We start from the raw sequence: 15,901 nt of genomic DNA, 5'->3' as shown, positions 1-15,901 counted from the left end.
TCTCCTTTTTATGCAAAGATGCTTTAATCATTTTATTCTAGTGATACATTTCAGTCACACATGGAGAGTCATGAGTGGGAACAGAGAGATTTGCTTTGACATTCTGCAATGGTCAAGTGTACTGAGCCTCACTGCAAGAGCTATTGCTCACAAACCTAATAAAATAATACGTATTTAAAATCCTACCAAGAAGATATTAGACTCATGCATGCTATTTCAAGTGCTCTTGAATAAGGTGCATGCTATTTAGTAACATCCTCCTATTAGCTTGTTTAGTCATATGTTAAAGGAATTGCTTGTCATCCTAAATTACCAGTTGAGCCAGAACTGCATGAGCCACAATATTTTTCTTCAGTACAAAGAGTTACGTTTTGTAGAAAACATGGCTTGTAATTACCCGTCTGCAGCAGCAAAGGGGGAGGGAGGAAGAAAGAAGAGGACTCATCTCAGATGATTTTAAAATAAAATACCAAAGTTCATTTGATTTCAGATTCAGTTCTTTTTCCTGCCCACGGGTTTCCTTACACATTAAATAGGACTGGGTAATAAATTGGGAGGCTGGGAAGAGTGAAGGTGTGTAGCGAGCCTTTCCCAGCCCTCTGCAGGGGTAGGATGTTTCTCCCCTGCTCTCTGGGAGATGTGGCACTAAACACTTCCTCTTTCCTCATTTTTGTTTCCATGAAACCCTTCATGGAGGCTCCACCCTCATTTTACCGAAGAATGCAAAACAAGAAAGACTGAGAAATTCCTGTGACACAAATTGCTTCCTTTTGATACTTCCTCATTGCTAAAATGGAGGGAAAGCAGGTGATTCTGTACCTGGTCCTATGAACTCTGCTGCGAATTAGGGATGGCAGAAGACACACCCTACCAAAGCAGAAGCGTTTGCAATGCAGCCCTAAACCTGCAGCTGCATAAGCCACGGCAGCAGAGATCTGTAAGGCTGACTTGCAGTGAGGTTGTTACTTCTCCCCGATAGTATAGTGCAGTGTCATCAGGTGAAGGTAAACAGTCATTGGGAAAATGGGGTGTGCATCATTTGTTTCTCAAGAAAACCAAGCTACTGTGCAATTACTGCCTATCCTTGTGGTAAAGAGGCACCAGACGGATTTCTTTCCTCATGCTGATTTCACACCACTTCATATTCATTGATACTTAGTGGAGCAATTGCTGCTTCAAGCCAATGTGAAATTATGTTCAGGGCCATGATACCAGGACAATAAAAACATTCCTACCGCTTTCCAGTCTCTCCTCTTTTCCCCCCACTCTTGCCTCCTTGCATTTGAAGCACCTAATTTTCCATTCTGTGCTACTTCTATGTTTGTAAAAATTGAGCAGATGTTTTTTGCTGATGAAGATGAAGCTGAGAAAAGATGGTTATTTTTCTCTGTATATTGACATCTCAGCACGGATTCTTCTGAAGGTAGATGAGACTTTTTTTTTAGATATCTCTCTGCCACACTAAATTACAATGCTTGTTTAGACGGTTTCCATACACAGGAGAAAAACTGCACAGATTTGCCTCAGTGTATTGAAATGTTTTAGTGAACTTTTGAATCATCCCATAACTTACTTCTTTTATGTTTTTATGGTCTGAGTTCTCTTAGAAGTACATGATAAACACATACCCAGTAATGAGCAACACAGAGAATGTAAATTGGAAGCCACTTTCAAAAAAAAGCATTCAATGAACTTGAAAAAAGTGCTTTTAAGAAATACTACTTTGCATCATTTATAAATTATCTTTTGAATTCAATTCCTTCAGAAATCATTACATCTCAGTAATCAATGTCACAGATAAAGAAAATCTCCAGTGAGGAGTGCCGTATTTTATCCTGAGACACTGGACTCTTCATGCTTTAAAGCCTAAACCAACTACTCATGGTTAGGCTTCATAAAGGAACTTCCCTTTTAGAAAGATTTCTTTTACCTGTCAGTGAAAAGTTTATTGCAGACCGCTGTTGGAAGCCAGGTACTTGGTGTAATGAACTACTGAGCTGATATCAGATGTTAATGCATATATTACAGGAAAGTCACATTAAATTCTTCAGATTTCTTTGAGCTGTGGACTCTGGCATCAGTCATGGTCCAGCATATTCCCTGCTTAGGGATAGATCTCCCATTTGAGTCAAAGACAGGCCTGACCTGTAGAAACCATTTTGCAGCCCAGTCTTTCTCAAAATTGAGGGCGTTTACATCTGTGGCATGGTCTCATGACTGCCATGACAGAGTAATTTATGCGGATGGCCAGCTAAACTGGATCTCAGGCATGCTTCAGCCCATTTTTGTGATAAGGCAAATTAACTGTCCCTTCGTGGCACAAGCATACCACATATCAACCTAGTCCTGGAATACACCTAAAATGAAACAATTGGATTTCAGACAATCTCTTTTATTAGTGCTATTGACATGTGTTTCTTCAGATTTACACCCTCTGAAGGAAAGAGCTCAGCAGAGCTGGAGCAGGGTAACTCATTCAACATCAGTCAAAACACATTTGAGGCCTGACTGCAGGAAGAACCATTTAAGAAAGTGTGTCGAGGTAGTAGCTCTCCCATCTCTTCACTCCATTAACCACTGCCTTTCATTTGTTTGGGGTTGTCTTCTCTATTCCTTTAATGATCAAGTCACTGAAGAGGATATACCTATAGGAGTGGGTCCTTTCAATAGACCTCAGGCCAAAGTCCTTCCTGTTAATCATAATAAACCACTTCAAAGAAGACCAGGTGACACCCATAGGATAGAGATAGTTGTAAGATGAAGGCACAACATGAAGCTCATGGCCATTTGCTCTGGCAGCTTCAGGGCAACATTCAATGCTGGACATGTAGATTGCTGGTGGGACTGGCAGCAGAGCTCCTGTCTCCGGCTCCTTGCCATCTTTTGCCCCCACGTGCATCAGCTGCATTTTATCCCTCGTCACAATTACACACTTCCCATAGGAGGTGGTCAGAGAATCACACAACTCCGGAAAGATACAGTTCTGCTGATGGATGGGCAGAACACCTCTTAATAGCAGCTTATACCCCCGGGGTACCCACCCTTGGCTGCTGCTAGTGTGAACAAATGTCCATACCGGCCAGCACAGGCTGGCCTCCTTGCCTATTTTTTTCTCCTATCATAAGACTTTCTGGAATATCTGTTTCCCCTAAAAAAAACAGTGCTGAAACCATTGAGCTGCATTGTCCTCGGAGCTCTTAAATACTGCAGGCATTGCCTCTTGAAAGCAGCATCAAAGCAGCCCCTGTAAATTACGTGCCTGAAGAGCGGGTTTGCAAAGCACTGCATGCTGGCATCTCAAGACTCGTGGAGGATGCTTGCAGAGCTCACAATGTGCCCATTGCCCCAGTGTTACCCCATGGTGTCACACCCAACCAGCAGCAGCACCATCAGGGGCTTCCAGGTAGCTCATCAAAAGGCATCTTGGAAAACAAAGGCCCTATCAGGCTGGGTAGGCTGCAACCATGCACCTAGCAGCTTCTGGCATCAGGACGTTGTTCATCTTGACCACCACGGTTACTTGTCTCACAGCACTGAGTGGGTTCTTGGGCCTTGTCTATGTCTGTGGGCCAACCAATCACCTGCAGATTGTGTGAGGTCCAGCACGCTCAGCCTGCCCAGCTCCAGGCCTTGGAGGTGGGAAGGAATAAATGACACCTCAGGTGTCACTTCAGGGTGAGGTATTTTTAGGAGTAACTTGGTTTCTAGAGTTCCCCTAGCTTTCCTCTTTGTGCACCTGCTTCTCCATTTCGTGCTGGCCCTACTGACAAACCCCTGAGGAACAAGCTTGTTAGTACAAGACTCTTAAATTGCCCACACTAAGCTGTACCTAGATGGCTGGGAGTAAACGCTGGCAGCATCATCAGCCTGCCAGACAGGGCTGAACAGGACAAACCTGTCAGTCTCTGATGATGGCATGCATTTCCTTGCCCACCTTTGAAACTGACATCCCCCACAATCTGTGTCCTCCCCTCTGGAACAGTTTTCTTTCCCCTTAAGACAGTGGGAAACTGAAGTGAGAAGAGGAACATGGCCAGTGGTGTCTAACTCCACTGTCTGTATGCTCTCCGTGTTGAGGCAGATCAATGATGGGGCACATCAGGTTAACAGCATCACATGTAGAGCAGAAGCCTGTAAATTGGATATAAGAAGAAGGCTATACCCCCAGAAAGAAGCCTTTATGGTTTAACTGTTAGCCAGATGAAAAATGATGGCAGATTCAGACTGATACATATGAAGAAAACCCCGTGAATATGCAGTGTATATTCATATGAGAATACAACAACTTTTCTAGCATTTCACACTGTGTATTTCCCTTTTAGTGTTAACCTGTGTCCTTAATAAGTATATATCAGGAACATAAGCTGACATGAGTAGTCCTACTGGAGTTATTGGGTGCTTATTAGTTTTGAAAAGTGCACATGTTTAGAGGCCTGATTAGGGCCTGAGGTCACAAAAAATGGAGATGTAGGGACCTCACTGTTGAGCAACTGGATGTAAAGTGTCAAAAGAACTACCTATAAAGAAATTGTATTCCCTAATTTTCTTTGGTATCCCACCTGTGAGGCTCATTGGAACCACAGTCATATTCCCTGTTACCTAAACTGAAGGTGTCATTTCCTTGTCTCATCTCCGGAGAGGATTTTCTTAATTGTCATGAGATGGAGCATGCCATCCTTGAGATAGACATAAAATGGGGCACATCGCTTTTGTTTGGACCCTCTATAGGGAACAGTCCTGAAACAGTTGCTGTCTCTCTAAGCTTTTGTATTTTTGCAGCATCAAGTGAAAAGCTGAGTGACAAAGACAGCCTGCTGCTGTAGGCTGAGCGCTTGTCTGTGCTTTCATGTGGCGATGAAGGGACTTAGCAAGGTTGCTGAAGGAGGTGCAAACCAGCCTTTCTACTTGTGAGGCCTTAGGCATGGGCAAAGTCTGTGTCACTGTATTTTGGTGCTGTCCCAGAAGGACACCGTGACACTTTTAGCATGTCAGGTGGCATCACCGTGCCTGCCTCTCCAGCTGGCCCTGGCTCCTTCAAGCCCCCTGAGTAGTCTGAACTTAACTGGTAATGACAATACCAATGATAATGCAGCTGATATGTAGTGAGGTGGGTGGAGTGGTCTGCTTTCATGTCCTTTTCAGGGTAAGTGTTTGAAACGCGGATTCTCCTCTGTCCCATTCATATATATGTGTATATATATAATCCACCTGTTAACCTGCTTTAAAAATAATTATTCAATGTCCTAGAGGCTCAATATAATTTTAAAAACTTGGGCAGCAGACATAAGGCAATGGGCTGAGACGCAGAACTATGTGTTTTATTGCCCATGCTACCTTTAGCGTGCTGTGTTACGTTTTGCCTCTTTTCTGTCCCAGGGGCTACAGTAGGGATCTTTCCTCCTTTTGTCATTTTAGACTTTATGATATCTCCTAGCAAGGCCACATGGTGCAAAATCTTTGGGCATAGTCCCTGCCTCACAAGCACATTTGGCATTAAGGAAAAGGCACTTCTGATAGCTGTCTTATCTTATTCCACCGGAGTCTCCTGCTCTCACCCTACTGCCCTACCAGCAAGACCTGCCTCTGGCAGTACAGCAGTGCCCTGAAGGATGTGGTTTGAACTTCAGCGCTGGGATGACCCGTTTTCCTCCACCACCCCCAAAGCACACAGGCATTGCACCCAGCACCCACACACCAGGCACTGGCCAGGGGTGGTACCTTCCCCCAGGTGCCTGCGGGTTGTGGAGGGGTGGGCTCTGTGGCATGTGGAGCATTTCACAGGGATGCCCAGGCTCAGCAGCCTCCTGCTCCCCCTGGGAAGGAGGTGGGAAGCCTGGCCCCTGCCTGCTGCCAGCTCCTCTGTCACTGCCTAAGTACACAAGTGGTGGCTAAGCAGTGACAACCCCCAGCCCCATGCACTTTTTTGGTGCTTCACCAAATTCCATTGCACCACTTAGCCAAATAACAAATTTAACAATTACCCATTAACAAAGTCCCTATTAATGAAGCAATTAGGATACCAGTTATCAGTTACATACCAATTACCCATTTCAGTAGTAATTATGTTATTAGGTTACCAGTCACCACATTCTACATGCAAGCTAAAAATAATCACAAACCCTTTATTTTGAAATCCCAAATGAAAACGTAATGAAATACAGAACATAATGAAATTCACATAAAGGCATGATGTTAGGCAAACAGTGGATGTTTTTACTGCTGTATTATATTACATGTAGCAGCTAAAATTAAGTTGCCAGTTTTGAAATTTAACATTTTATGTCTATTTAAATAAAATGTTTTTTAAGTTTGATTTTTTTTCCAGGACCAACACTTGAGAACATTATTCTACAGGGAATTTGGTTCTCTTCCAGTCTTACTTGGAGTGAGAAAAATTAGGATTCTTTTTCTAACAAATACCATACCCAACTTAAATAATCTATTTTCATTCCTAGCTGTCTGATGAAGTCCTGAACACTAACTAAAGTCCCATGCCAAAATGGTATTTCTGGTGTCAAATGAGACTTTCCAAAAGTGTATAATTTTAGCTCTTGATCTGTGATGGAACCAATAAGAGAAGCACTTGCCAAAATCAAAGACAGCCTCAGGGTGGAAACACAGAAAAAGGTGGAAACTTCAGAAAATAAATTAACCCAATATCTAAAGCAGGAGCCCCAGACTTCTCAGAACAGAGCTAGTACAACTGCTAGTGGTTTCCCACAAAGACCAGCAAGGCACCTTGTGAGAACTGATGAAATTTGGGTTTGAGCATTAGGGATTCTCTGCCAAGGTTGAGCTTAGTACCCTTAGTACCCTTGGTACCTTGGTGGCATCACAGTCATCGCTTCTGCCCAAGTATGGCCACAGTTTCAGGTAGAAATACTTGGCTGTCTCTTGCCTGGACCCTGTAGGAACGGGGTATCTTTAGGAGTTGAAGCTTATTATCAGATGTGATTTTTGTCAATGATCTGGATGAGGGGATTGAGTGCACCCTCAGTAAATTTGCAGATGACACCAAACTGGGTGGGAGTGTCGGTCTTCTTGAGGGTAGGAAGGCTCTGCAGAGGGATCTCGACAGGCTGGATCAATGGGCTGAGGTCAATCGTATGAGGTTTAACAAGGCCAAGTGCCGGGTCCTGCACCTGGGTCACAACACCCCACACAATGCTACAGGCTTGGGGAAGACTCTCTGGAAAGCTGCCTGGGGGAAAAGAACCTGGGGGTGCTGGCTGACAGCTGGCTGAGCATGAGCCAGCAGGGTGCCCAGGTGGCCAAGAAGGCCAGCAGTACCCTGGCTTGTATCAGGAATAGTGTAGCCAGCAGGAGCAGGGAGGTGATCATGCCCCTGTACTCGGCACTGGTGAGGCTACACCTCGAGTACTGTGTGCAGTTTTGGGCCCCTCACTGCAAGAAGGACATCAAGGTGCTGGAGCATGTCCAGAGAATGGCCACAAAGCTGTTGAAGGGTCTGGAGCACAAGCCTTATGAAGAGCGGCTGAGGGAGCTGGGGTTGTTTAGCCTGGAGGAAAGGAGGCTGAGGGGAGACCTTATCGCTCTCTACAACTACCTGAAAGGAGGTTGTAGTGAGGTGGATGTTGGTCTCTTCTCCCAAGGAACTAGCGATAGGATGAGAGGAAAAGGCCTCAAGCTGTGCCAGGGAGGTTTAGATTGGATATTAGGAAAAATTTCCTTACTGAAAGAGTGGTCAGGCACTGGACCAGGCTGCCCAGAGAGGTGGTGGTCACCTTCCCTGGAGGTATTCAAAGAATGTGTAGATATGGCACTTCAGGACGTGGTTTAGGAGACATGGTGGTGTTGGGTTGATGGTTGGACTTGATGATCTTAGAGGTCTTTTCCAACCTTAATAATTCTATGACTTCTGTGAAACTGTGTGTACATACATAGATATCTCCCTGAGGTAGGGAAGAAAAAAGAGAAGGGAAAGTTTCAGGGCCAGGGGTTTGTCATAGAGCTGATGGGTGTGCCTTGGTCTGGGAAGGGGACAGACCCATTAGGTCCATTACCTGAGTGGTTGAGGTCTGATTTTAGCTTTCAGTACATGGTGTAGAGGCCTTGATGCACCGTGAGTACAGGGAGAGGAAGGGCTCACCTCACCCCTATCCCAAACTGCCCACAAAAGCTGATTACCTGTAAGGGTGTGAGCACGAATGGGCTCGCCCCTAAGTGGACACCAAAGGGGATATCAGTAGACTTCTGTCATACATGAGCAGTGAATTAATTTTCAGAAGCTCAGTTTGCAGGTAAAGAGGTAAAGAGCACTTCCCACGGCTGTGGAGCTCACCCTCCAGCCTGGCGCTTCCCTTGGCATTAGCCCATCTGGAAAAGCAGCAGCCACTGCTGCAGGAGGTGAAATTTCACTGCACAGAACCAGGCATGGGTGATGGATGTCTGAAACCTGTACCTAACACTCATGATGGAAAGAGAGATTTGACTCTGCTTCCTGACACTGTTGCATGACTGGAAAAATTGACAAACTGGGCCTGCAAAGCAGGAGGAATTGCCACTATGCTAGAAGTCAGGGTAAAGTCTCCTCTCAATGCTGACACTGGGCAGAAATTGATCCTTCTCCAAAAGGGATGGTGATACTCACCACCTTCTGGAAAAAACCCACACTGGGTAGAAGAAACAAACCTGGAACTGCAAATGTTTTTTCTACCTTCAAAACACCTCTCATTTTTCAGATCTGGATAGCTGAGATTCAGCAATGGGAGCATGGCTACTGAGTGCAGTCAGCAGCAGCGAGCATAAATAGTGGATCCTGGCTCCAACTGAGCAGTTATCAAACCAGACATGGTAATGAAGCCAAAGGCAACAGGGTCCAAAACTAACTCAACTGCCTAATTGGCCTCTGCTGGAGACAGTGCCTGGGGAATATGCACCTGTCCAAAAAAGGAGATGTCTGTGTTGGAAAGCTGAATCTCTGGAATTCAAGGAAGAAGTGTGGAAAGCCAAGAGAGCGGTGTGGATTTCATCTTGGCTATCAGCTGGAAGTATCAGCCTTGGAATGTGTCTTACAAGATCAGGCTGTGGAAATTCCCTTTAAGGATATGGCCCACATGAAGTGAATCATTTCCAGGCAGTTGGCTTGGACCAAACAGTGGCAAAATCCCATCATAATATCATGGCAGCAAAACATACTTTAAAAAAAAAGGGGGGGGGGGGGGGGAGAACAAAATAATGGTAGCAAAACATGAAGCTACAGATGGAGTAAAAACCTATTTGAGAAAATTTAGGAATTAATGTTTCCTAGGGTACAAAATGGATGAGAACTTTCTTCCTATCAGTAAAAAAACCCAACCATGCACAGCAACATAAAGAAAGCTCAGTGGAACCAGCAACACCCATCTCACAGGCGTACAATTTGATAGGATTTCACAGGATTTTTGCTTCTATAACAAAATGCTGTAAAATTCTTGGAGTATGTGCACTACCAGTTTCCAATCACTTTGATTTGCAGACTCTGGAGCTCTTTCCAATGACCAAGTGGACCAAGTATAGCAAGCTGAAGCCCAATGCCAACTGCCTTGCCATAACTGCCTGTCCTGGACCCCTGTATGCCAGGGCTCTACAGGACATGAATTGAACACCCCTGAGCCGTGTGGTGGGCAAACCCCTCCTTCTTGTGTCTGTTGAGGCTTGGTGGCCTACAGAAGACACCCTAAAATACTATGGCACATCTCTGCTTACTGTCTACCACCGAAGAAAGCAGCAGGGGCTGAGGGCTCAGTGGGATTTAATGATGAGTGGCTTAGCACTAAATACTGAAGAAATTTGTCGGGGATTCTTGACACAACAATGGAACAACCTTGAGGGCTACAGCTGTGGCTTGTCAGCACTGATGCTGTCCAGGTAGGCCCTGGGAGGGACCCTAGAGAGACATCAGGATGTCTTGGCCCTCCTCATTGTCCTGGGCTTTTGTAAAGGGCTGACATGCTGGAAGAGAGTTGCTGAGAAATGCAGGACCACTGTCAAAAACCTGCTGCAGACCAAGCCTGCCAAATGAGCAAACAAGTTCAAGTTTCACATGTGCTTCCAGACCCTTGAAATAACCTTTCTTCCAGAAGGGCTGGGTGTGGGGCAGCTTGCCTCCATCTCCAGGTGCCTGGTGTGGCGGTGAGGGTGAATGCAGAGATTGTTGTGGCTCTTTCTGCTTGCAGAGTGCAAACCCGATGGGCTCACTGGCAGCTCCAGCCCCTCAAATAAATAAACAAATAAATAATGACAGCAAACAGGCACAGCGACAGTGCCCCAGCTGGAAATGTACTGGCCCTGCTTGAAGCAAGAGCATGCAAAGGAAGGCCTTTCATTCTCCCGAGAGGCAAGCTATAAAAACACATGACAGAAACAGCCATGAAAGAGCTAGGCCAGTAAGGTCTTGATTTCCAGCCTCTTCTCCAAAAGCCTGGGGCTGAAATAACACAGGTTGCACTCGGGTACCTTCACAGCTGCATGTGGGAAGCTTGCACAAGACCGGTCTGCATCTGTCCTGGCACAGCTCCTCATTTCTTGCTTTCATGAATGAAAAATATCCCTTTGATATTTTTGAATTATAACAAAAAAAATCTTATTCATACATTCTTCAGAGCTGCGTCTGTCCTCAGTGCCTCGGACACAGGGTTGTTTTTGCTACCCTGCCTTTGCAGCTCCAGTAAGGCAGTGCTGTTGATAATAATGGAAGTGTCTTTGCTGTCCTTTCCTGGAAGCTCCACCTTGCTTCTCTGAGAGTTAAGTTTCCCAGAATAGAGGTAGTCAATGTAGTTTTCAGGCTTGCTGGAAACAATATTGCTGAGCATCATGACAAAGAGAAGAAAGCCAAAAAACCCGACGATGATGAGGATGTAAAATGAGGCCATTATCTCCTCTTGCATCTCCAAGGCTGGGTTGCTGAAATTATTGAACCGAAGGGTCTTCTTTTGGTCCACAAACATGTGGAGTAAATTCGGCATGACCGAACTGCTGTTTGTGTCGTTGCTGAAAGCCATCTTATACTTCCACTCTGGCTTCAAAAGCTAAGCAAAAAAGGAACACAAAAGAAACAGCTTGTGAATGCACGCCTGTCCTTTTCAGTCTTCTAGTTCAAGTCCTTCTCACCCTTTCCTCTCCTCTGCTGTGTAACTAACTGCGCTCAGCTCTCCTCTAGCTGCATGTCTTGCATTCAGAGAGCCATGGAGAAAGTCAGTGGCAAGTTAGCACAAGAATTCAGAGAATCAAAAGCTGCTACCCTGTGCATGAAAGACGCGCGTGTACATGCACGGGCACATACTACTCCCTTAGGCGGACTTTGTTTTGCTGGTGACGTAGCATCAAAATCAGGACATGGAATAATGCTGCCAATTCCAGCAACTATCTCAATGGAAGCAGGGTGGCTCGTTCCTGGGTACCAGCATAATTCAACCAATAACACCACTAAGGGGAGAGGAGAACAATACTGGTATTACAGCCCTCATTCCAGAGCTGAAGGGCCGTTGGTGCTAAATCATCCACAGTAAAACCTGCTGAATCAAAAAAGAGCTGTGGGAAGGAACTAAATGAATCCAAACTGGTGTAAGTTTGTTATCTTGTTGAGAAGGAAATTTGAGAGATAAATTATTTTCTGCCAAATTATGGTTCTTGAGGTTGTCTTCTTTTTCTTTATGAGCTTTTTTCAAAGTCACTTTTAGCACAAGAGAAACTTAAATCATTGCCTCTAAGCAAACCACAAAACCCTTCCATTCTGAAAAAATCTCAAAAAGTTTTGACTCCATCTCCCAATCCAACATCCAAAAACTAAGCTGCTTCTTTTGGCAGCAACAATTTTCCAGTTTTGATACAAGTCTCTGTGTAATTTTTGGTTCTCTGAAATCCCCTTCTTTGGGAAGTATGTGATAAACTTAGAAAAGTTTTGTGCAAATCTGCCTATGAAGTCTTGCTGAGCAGCAAACAGAGGCCAAGAGTTTCATCCTAAATGTGCAACTTTTGCTAATTTAAAGTTATTCACATTCCTTGTTGCAGTTTTCCTTGCTTTTCAGCCAGTGATGATTAACTTGTGTAGCTCTTCTGTTTCAAAGGGTCTGTACAAACTAAGGCTGCAACCCCACATATTGCAGCAAGAGCTCTGGTGTTTTACAACACCTGAGGATTTGACCGCTCCCTTAAATCTCATACAAGCAACCATTTAAAGAGCTAGATATTAATAACAGAATAAAAAGCTAAGAAAATTTTCTGATGGAGACTAGAGAAGGCTTTCTCAGAGCAGCTCTGCCTGCCAGTCACTGCAGTGACCTTTGGCAGTATTAAAATGTGGGTTACCCTTGGAAAAGATAGTGGCCTGAACCCAAGGTCAGGGCAGCCAGCATCCCCAGCTGGCAGCCTCCTTCCCTTTCTCATCCTGCTTGTAGGCACTTGTGGTGGGAGATGTTTTATCTTCCCTCCTCGTGCCTCACAATGGGATGCTCACTACTCCTGACTCAGGGAAGTCAGGCATTTCCTCTCCAGTCCAGCTAGGACGAGCCCATCACCGGACCACTGAAGTTCTGATTGGATGTCTGAAATTGCCTGAGCATCCTGGATGATTAAGGTTAGCTATTCCTGGTTAGGTTTCCTCCTTCTTGCAACTATTACCTTTTAATGAATGTGTTTACCCTGCTGGCTGGGTTGTGACTGGTCTGCCTGGAATCTATTAATAGCCAAATAACTACGATGGGCAGCTGTGTGACTCGAATGCAGAGCTTCTGCGGGACCCATTCGCAGAGGTGTGCAGAGATTTACAACCCCAGCATGGGAACTGGAGGTGTACCGGGGGTGTATAATGAATTGCAGCAACAGTGGGTGTGTGGGACCACATGGTTCAGGTAGAGTACACCTTTTAGCTAACCAGGATTTTTTGGTCTATACAGAAAAATAGAAAGGTAGGATACCTTCCAGATTCCAAGCCAGATAAAAGTAAACTGCCCGCAGATTACAAAACTCCTCTTCTCTCTGCCCCAGCCCAATCTGGCAACACCTACTTGGCTGCAGTAGAAATCAGTGATCACAATACTCTGCAGAAGTGAAATCTGTCTTATTGCTCCCCTTTCAGAGATCACAATGTGAAAAAGGTGATCTATACCTTGGCTGGACACTAGGTGAAAGTTTCTTTTTGAAAAAGAGTTACTGAAAGTAAACTGACTTGCTGATAACAAGATTTTCCCTCTTGCTCCCCAAACCCACATTTCCATTCTCTGTCTCTCAAGCTTATTCTGCTATACCAGCTGCCCTGGATTTTGTGGCTAATGCTGTGATGATCTACAACACACTGTGGAGGACCACAGTTCAGAGATATGCCAGTGGTCCTTACTCTTCTTCATAGATGGAATTCCTCACTTTCTGCTATCCCACTGCAAAAAACCCCAAACGACCCACCTTCTGCCCACCCCCCTGGTCTACCCTGTACCCAGCTGCCACAACTATACTCATTTGCTATCACATAAAAGTCAGTCTAAGCTTGGAATGCTCTTATCCCTGTTTATTACTACCAGTGCCTACCTCTGCCTGCATCTTGTTGAGGGGCTTCTTCTGCACTCATTGTGTTGCCTTATGGGCCGCCTCAAACTCTTCTCCAGATGCCTGGAGACACGACAGCAGTGAGATGGACCATCCCTCTCACATTTGGGAAGGTGATGTGTGGTTGGGAACTGCAGCTCCACACTGCCCTTTGGAGTCTCTTGGCATGGGCTCCCCGATTCCTGCCACAACTGGAGTGGGGCTGGTCCTTTAGCGATGCGTGCAAAACTCTGGGTTTTTAAAATGTAATACAAAATCACAGTGTTTTGATGCACAGTTCCTCAGATACTGCTTTCTAAGGAATACAGTACTTTCTGCCCTAGAACAGAGAAATTCGTTAAATGTTCGACTGGCACTTAAAATATCTGCAAGTGTGGGTATTGCTGAACCATGTTTCACTTCATTATAGTAAAATCCTGTCTGTACAGAAAACATTTAGGGGAGGAATATGCATTTGTGCATCTCTAACAGTTTTCCCACCTGTACAAAACACAAGAGAATAACACCGTGACAGGTACCAATCCCCAGAAAACAATAATGAGAGGCTCGAGGCAAATGACATAACAAGCCAAAGTGGCAGAGTATCATCCGTTAACTTTAATGGCTGCCTAATTCTCCCTGGGCTAGGCACACAGCACATGGGGGATTTTTAAGTAGCATGCTGTGGGGGCCAAGCACAAGTGTGATGCCAGTGAAAGGCAGAACCTGAGCATTCACCCCAAAATGAAAAAGAAATAGTCTAGGATAGATTCTGCCTTTAGTGGCAACTACGGGAAGAATTAGTAGCTGCTGCTGTGCCACACCAGGCCTCTGGGAGAGAGAAAACAGGCTTCGGATGGCTTTGTACAAATAAGGCTGTGTGTCATTTGTCTGTGTATGTGTGCACACTCACCCCCACGCACACACCCCCACACAAAGACAATGCTGGAAAGATACCGAGATGACACATCAGTACTCCTCCAGGCTTCAAACATGCGTGTTGTTACTTTTTCCCCATCATTGTATTAGGTACACAGGCTAGAAATCAGCGGGTTTTTTTCCATGGTGGGCTCATCATCTTTCTACCCACTCCCCTCTCCACTGCTTTTCTACAACCTAAGGATTGTTTTTTCATTATCACCATTTTCTGTGTATGTGCAAAGGTGTGTCTCACACACGTCAACTAGAAATAGACACCACTATCATCTGCCTCAGAAGTAGGCTTAAGTCCATGCACACAAATGTACACACACAGATATATGTGTATATACCTCTCCTCTCCCTACACACAAACACATGCTAAAATATAAAAACACCCGCAAAGCTACATGTGTAATGCCATATCTACCTAATTTAAAAAAAAAAAAAAAAAAGAATAGTAGCTTGAGTGGTAAACAGAGCTGATTTTCAGAGAACAGCACTTTAGGAGGAAAAAGATCCAGTAAATGTATCCAAAATAATGGAAAAATTGAAATTAAAATTTAAATCAGTGCCTACTTATCACTATGTAGAGGAAGTTGCAGACACCCCAGGCACCATAATAACAGCTATGAAATATTGTACCTATTCAGTCAGCTTACTTACATGCAGACCTGGTTCTGTCCTGGGTGCAGCACCTCTTTCAGCTGTCAGCCTTGCTCCCAGCTGACCAATGCATTTAACTATTTAAGGAGCACAGGAGAGGAGTGGCCTCCGCTTCTTGCCTCTAGCAAGTTATTAAGCATGAGGGAGTGTCAGCAACGCAATGAGGTAACAGGATACTATGGCCCTGTGAGGCTCGTACTACATGGGAGCTCCACGCAAGTGGTCATGTATGTTCCCTTATCTTGCAGAGGATGAGACTAACATGGATGAGGACTCGGTTGCCCCAGTACTGGGCGAATTAAAGCATAAAGGCTGCTCTAGACAGGAGGGTGCTCACTGCTGGAAGAAACCGTGAAAGAGCAGACTGTGGGCCCGGGGTGATTTTTGGTTATTCATCATATAGCTGTCATTTTTTAAGTCAGCGACTCTCAGAAGTTGGAAAGAACATACCAGTGTCCTAGTGCCCCCCAGATGCATTTGGGTGTTGCCACCTCGTCACACCAGAGGAAAGAAGCTACGCGTTTGTGCCTCTTTGTTCAGTGCACACCTGCATCTCCACTCGTCCTGCTTTCTGGTGAAAGGATGGGCAAAGAAAGTAGCCAGGAGTAGAAAAAAGGATCCTGGATGAAGCAACCTTGCTATCTTTCATCTTGTGTCCTCCTGCCCCAACCTCTTATATCCTGTTCTGCCAGCTGGGCATGGTTTATGCCGTTCATACACCCTCTCCATAGCAAAACAGCAGGAGTTACACCCCTTCACAGCCAAGTCCCCTTTCAGGATCAACACATAACACCAG

The 15,901-nt window shown here is 45.0% G+C and overlaps 2 protein-coding genes across 4 annotated transcripts; both read right to left on the bottom strand.

The window, feature by feature from the left end:
- Positions 1-2,524: 2,524 nt before the first annotated feature.
- C1H21orf140 (chromosome 1 C21orf140 homolog) lies at positions 2,525-3,288 on the bottom strand. Its single transcript, XM_075081951.1, is given in 3 exon segments — positions 2,525-3,094; positions 3,096-3,149; positions 3,151-3,288. Coding segments are annotated over 3 exon segments (762 nt in total).
- Positions 3,289-9,225: 5,937 nt separating this feature from the next.
- Positions 9,226-15,162, bottom strand: SMIM34 (small integral membrane protein 34). 3 transcript variants are annotated; one of them, XM_075081949.1, is made up of 3 exons: positions 15,106-15,162; positions 13,525-13,861; positions 9,739-11,030 (listed from the first exon to the last, which is right to left on the bottom strand). In XM_075081949.1, the coding sequence occupies exons 2-3, from the start codon at positions 13,534-13,536 to the stop codon at positions 10,590-10,592; spliced, it is 453 nt and encodes a 150-aa protein (XP_074938050.1). In that variant the 5' UTR covers positions 13,537-13,861; positions 15,106-15,162; the 3' UTR covers positions 9,739-10,589. The 3 variants fall into 3 exon arrangements, 2 of the variants coding, with proteins under 2 accessions (XP_074938050.1, XP_074938051.1); XM_075081950.1 differs by having other exon boundaries at positions 13,525-13,772; XR_012658735.1 differs by lacking the exon at positions 13,525-13,861 and having other exon boundaries at positions 9,226-11,030.
- Positions 15,163-15,901: the final 739 nt, after the last annotated feature.

This window comes from Phalacrocorax aristotelis, chromosome 1 (assembly GCF_949628215.1).
Source record: "Phalacrocorax aristotelis chromosome 1, bGulAri2.1, whole genome shotgun sequence".
NCBI classification, from domain to species: domain Eukaryota; kingdom Metazoa; phylum Chordata; class Aves; order Suliformes; family Phalacrocoracidae; genus Phalacrocorax; species Phalacrocorax aristotelis.
This window is presented reverse-complemented; position numbering and strand designations above follow the sequence as displayed.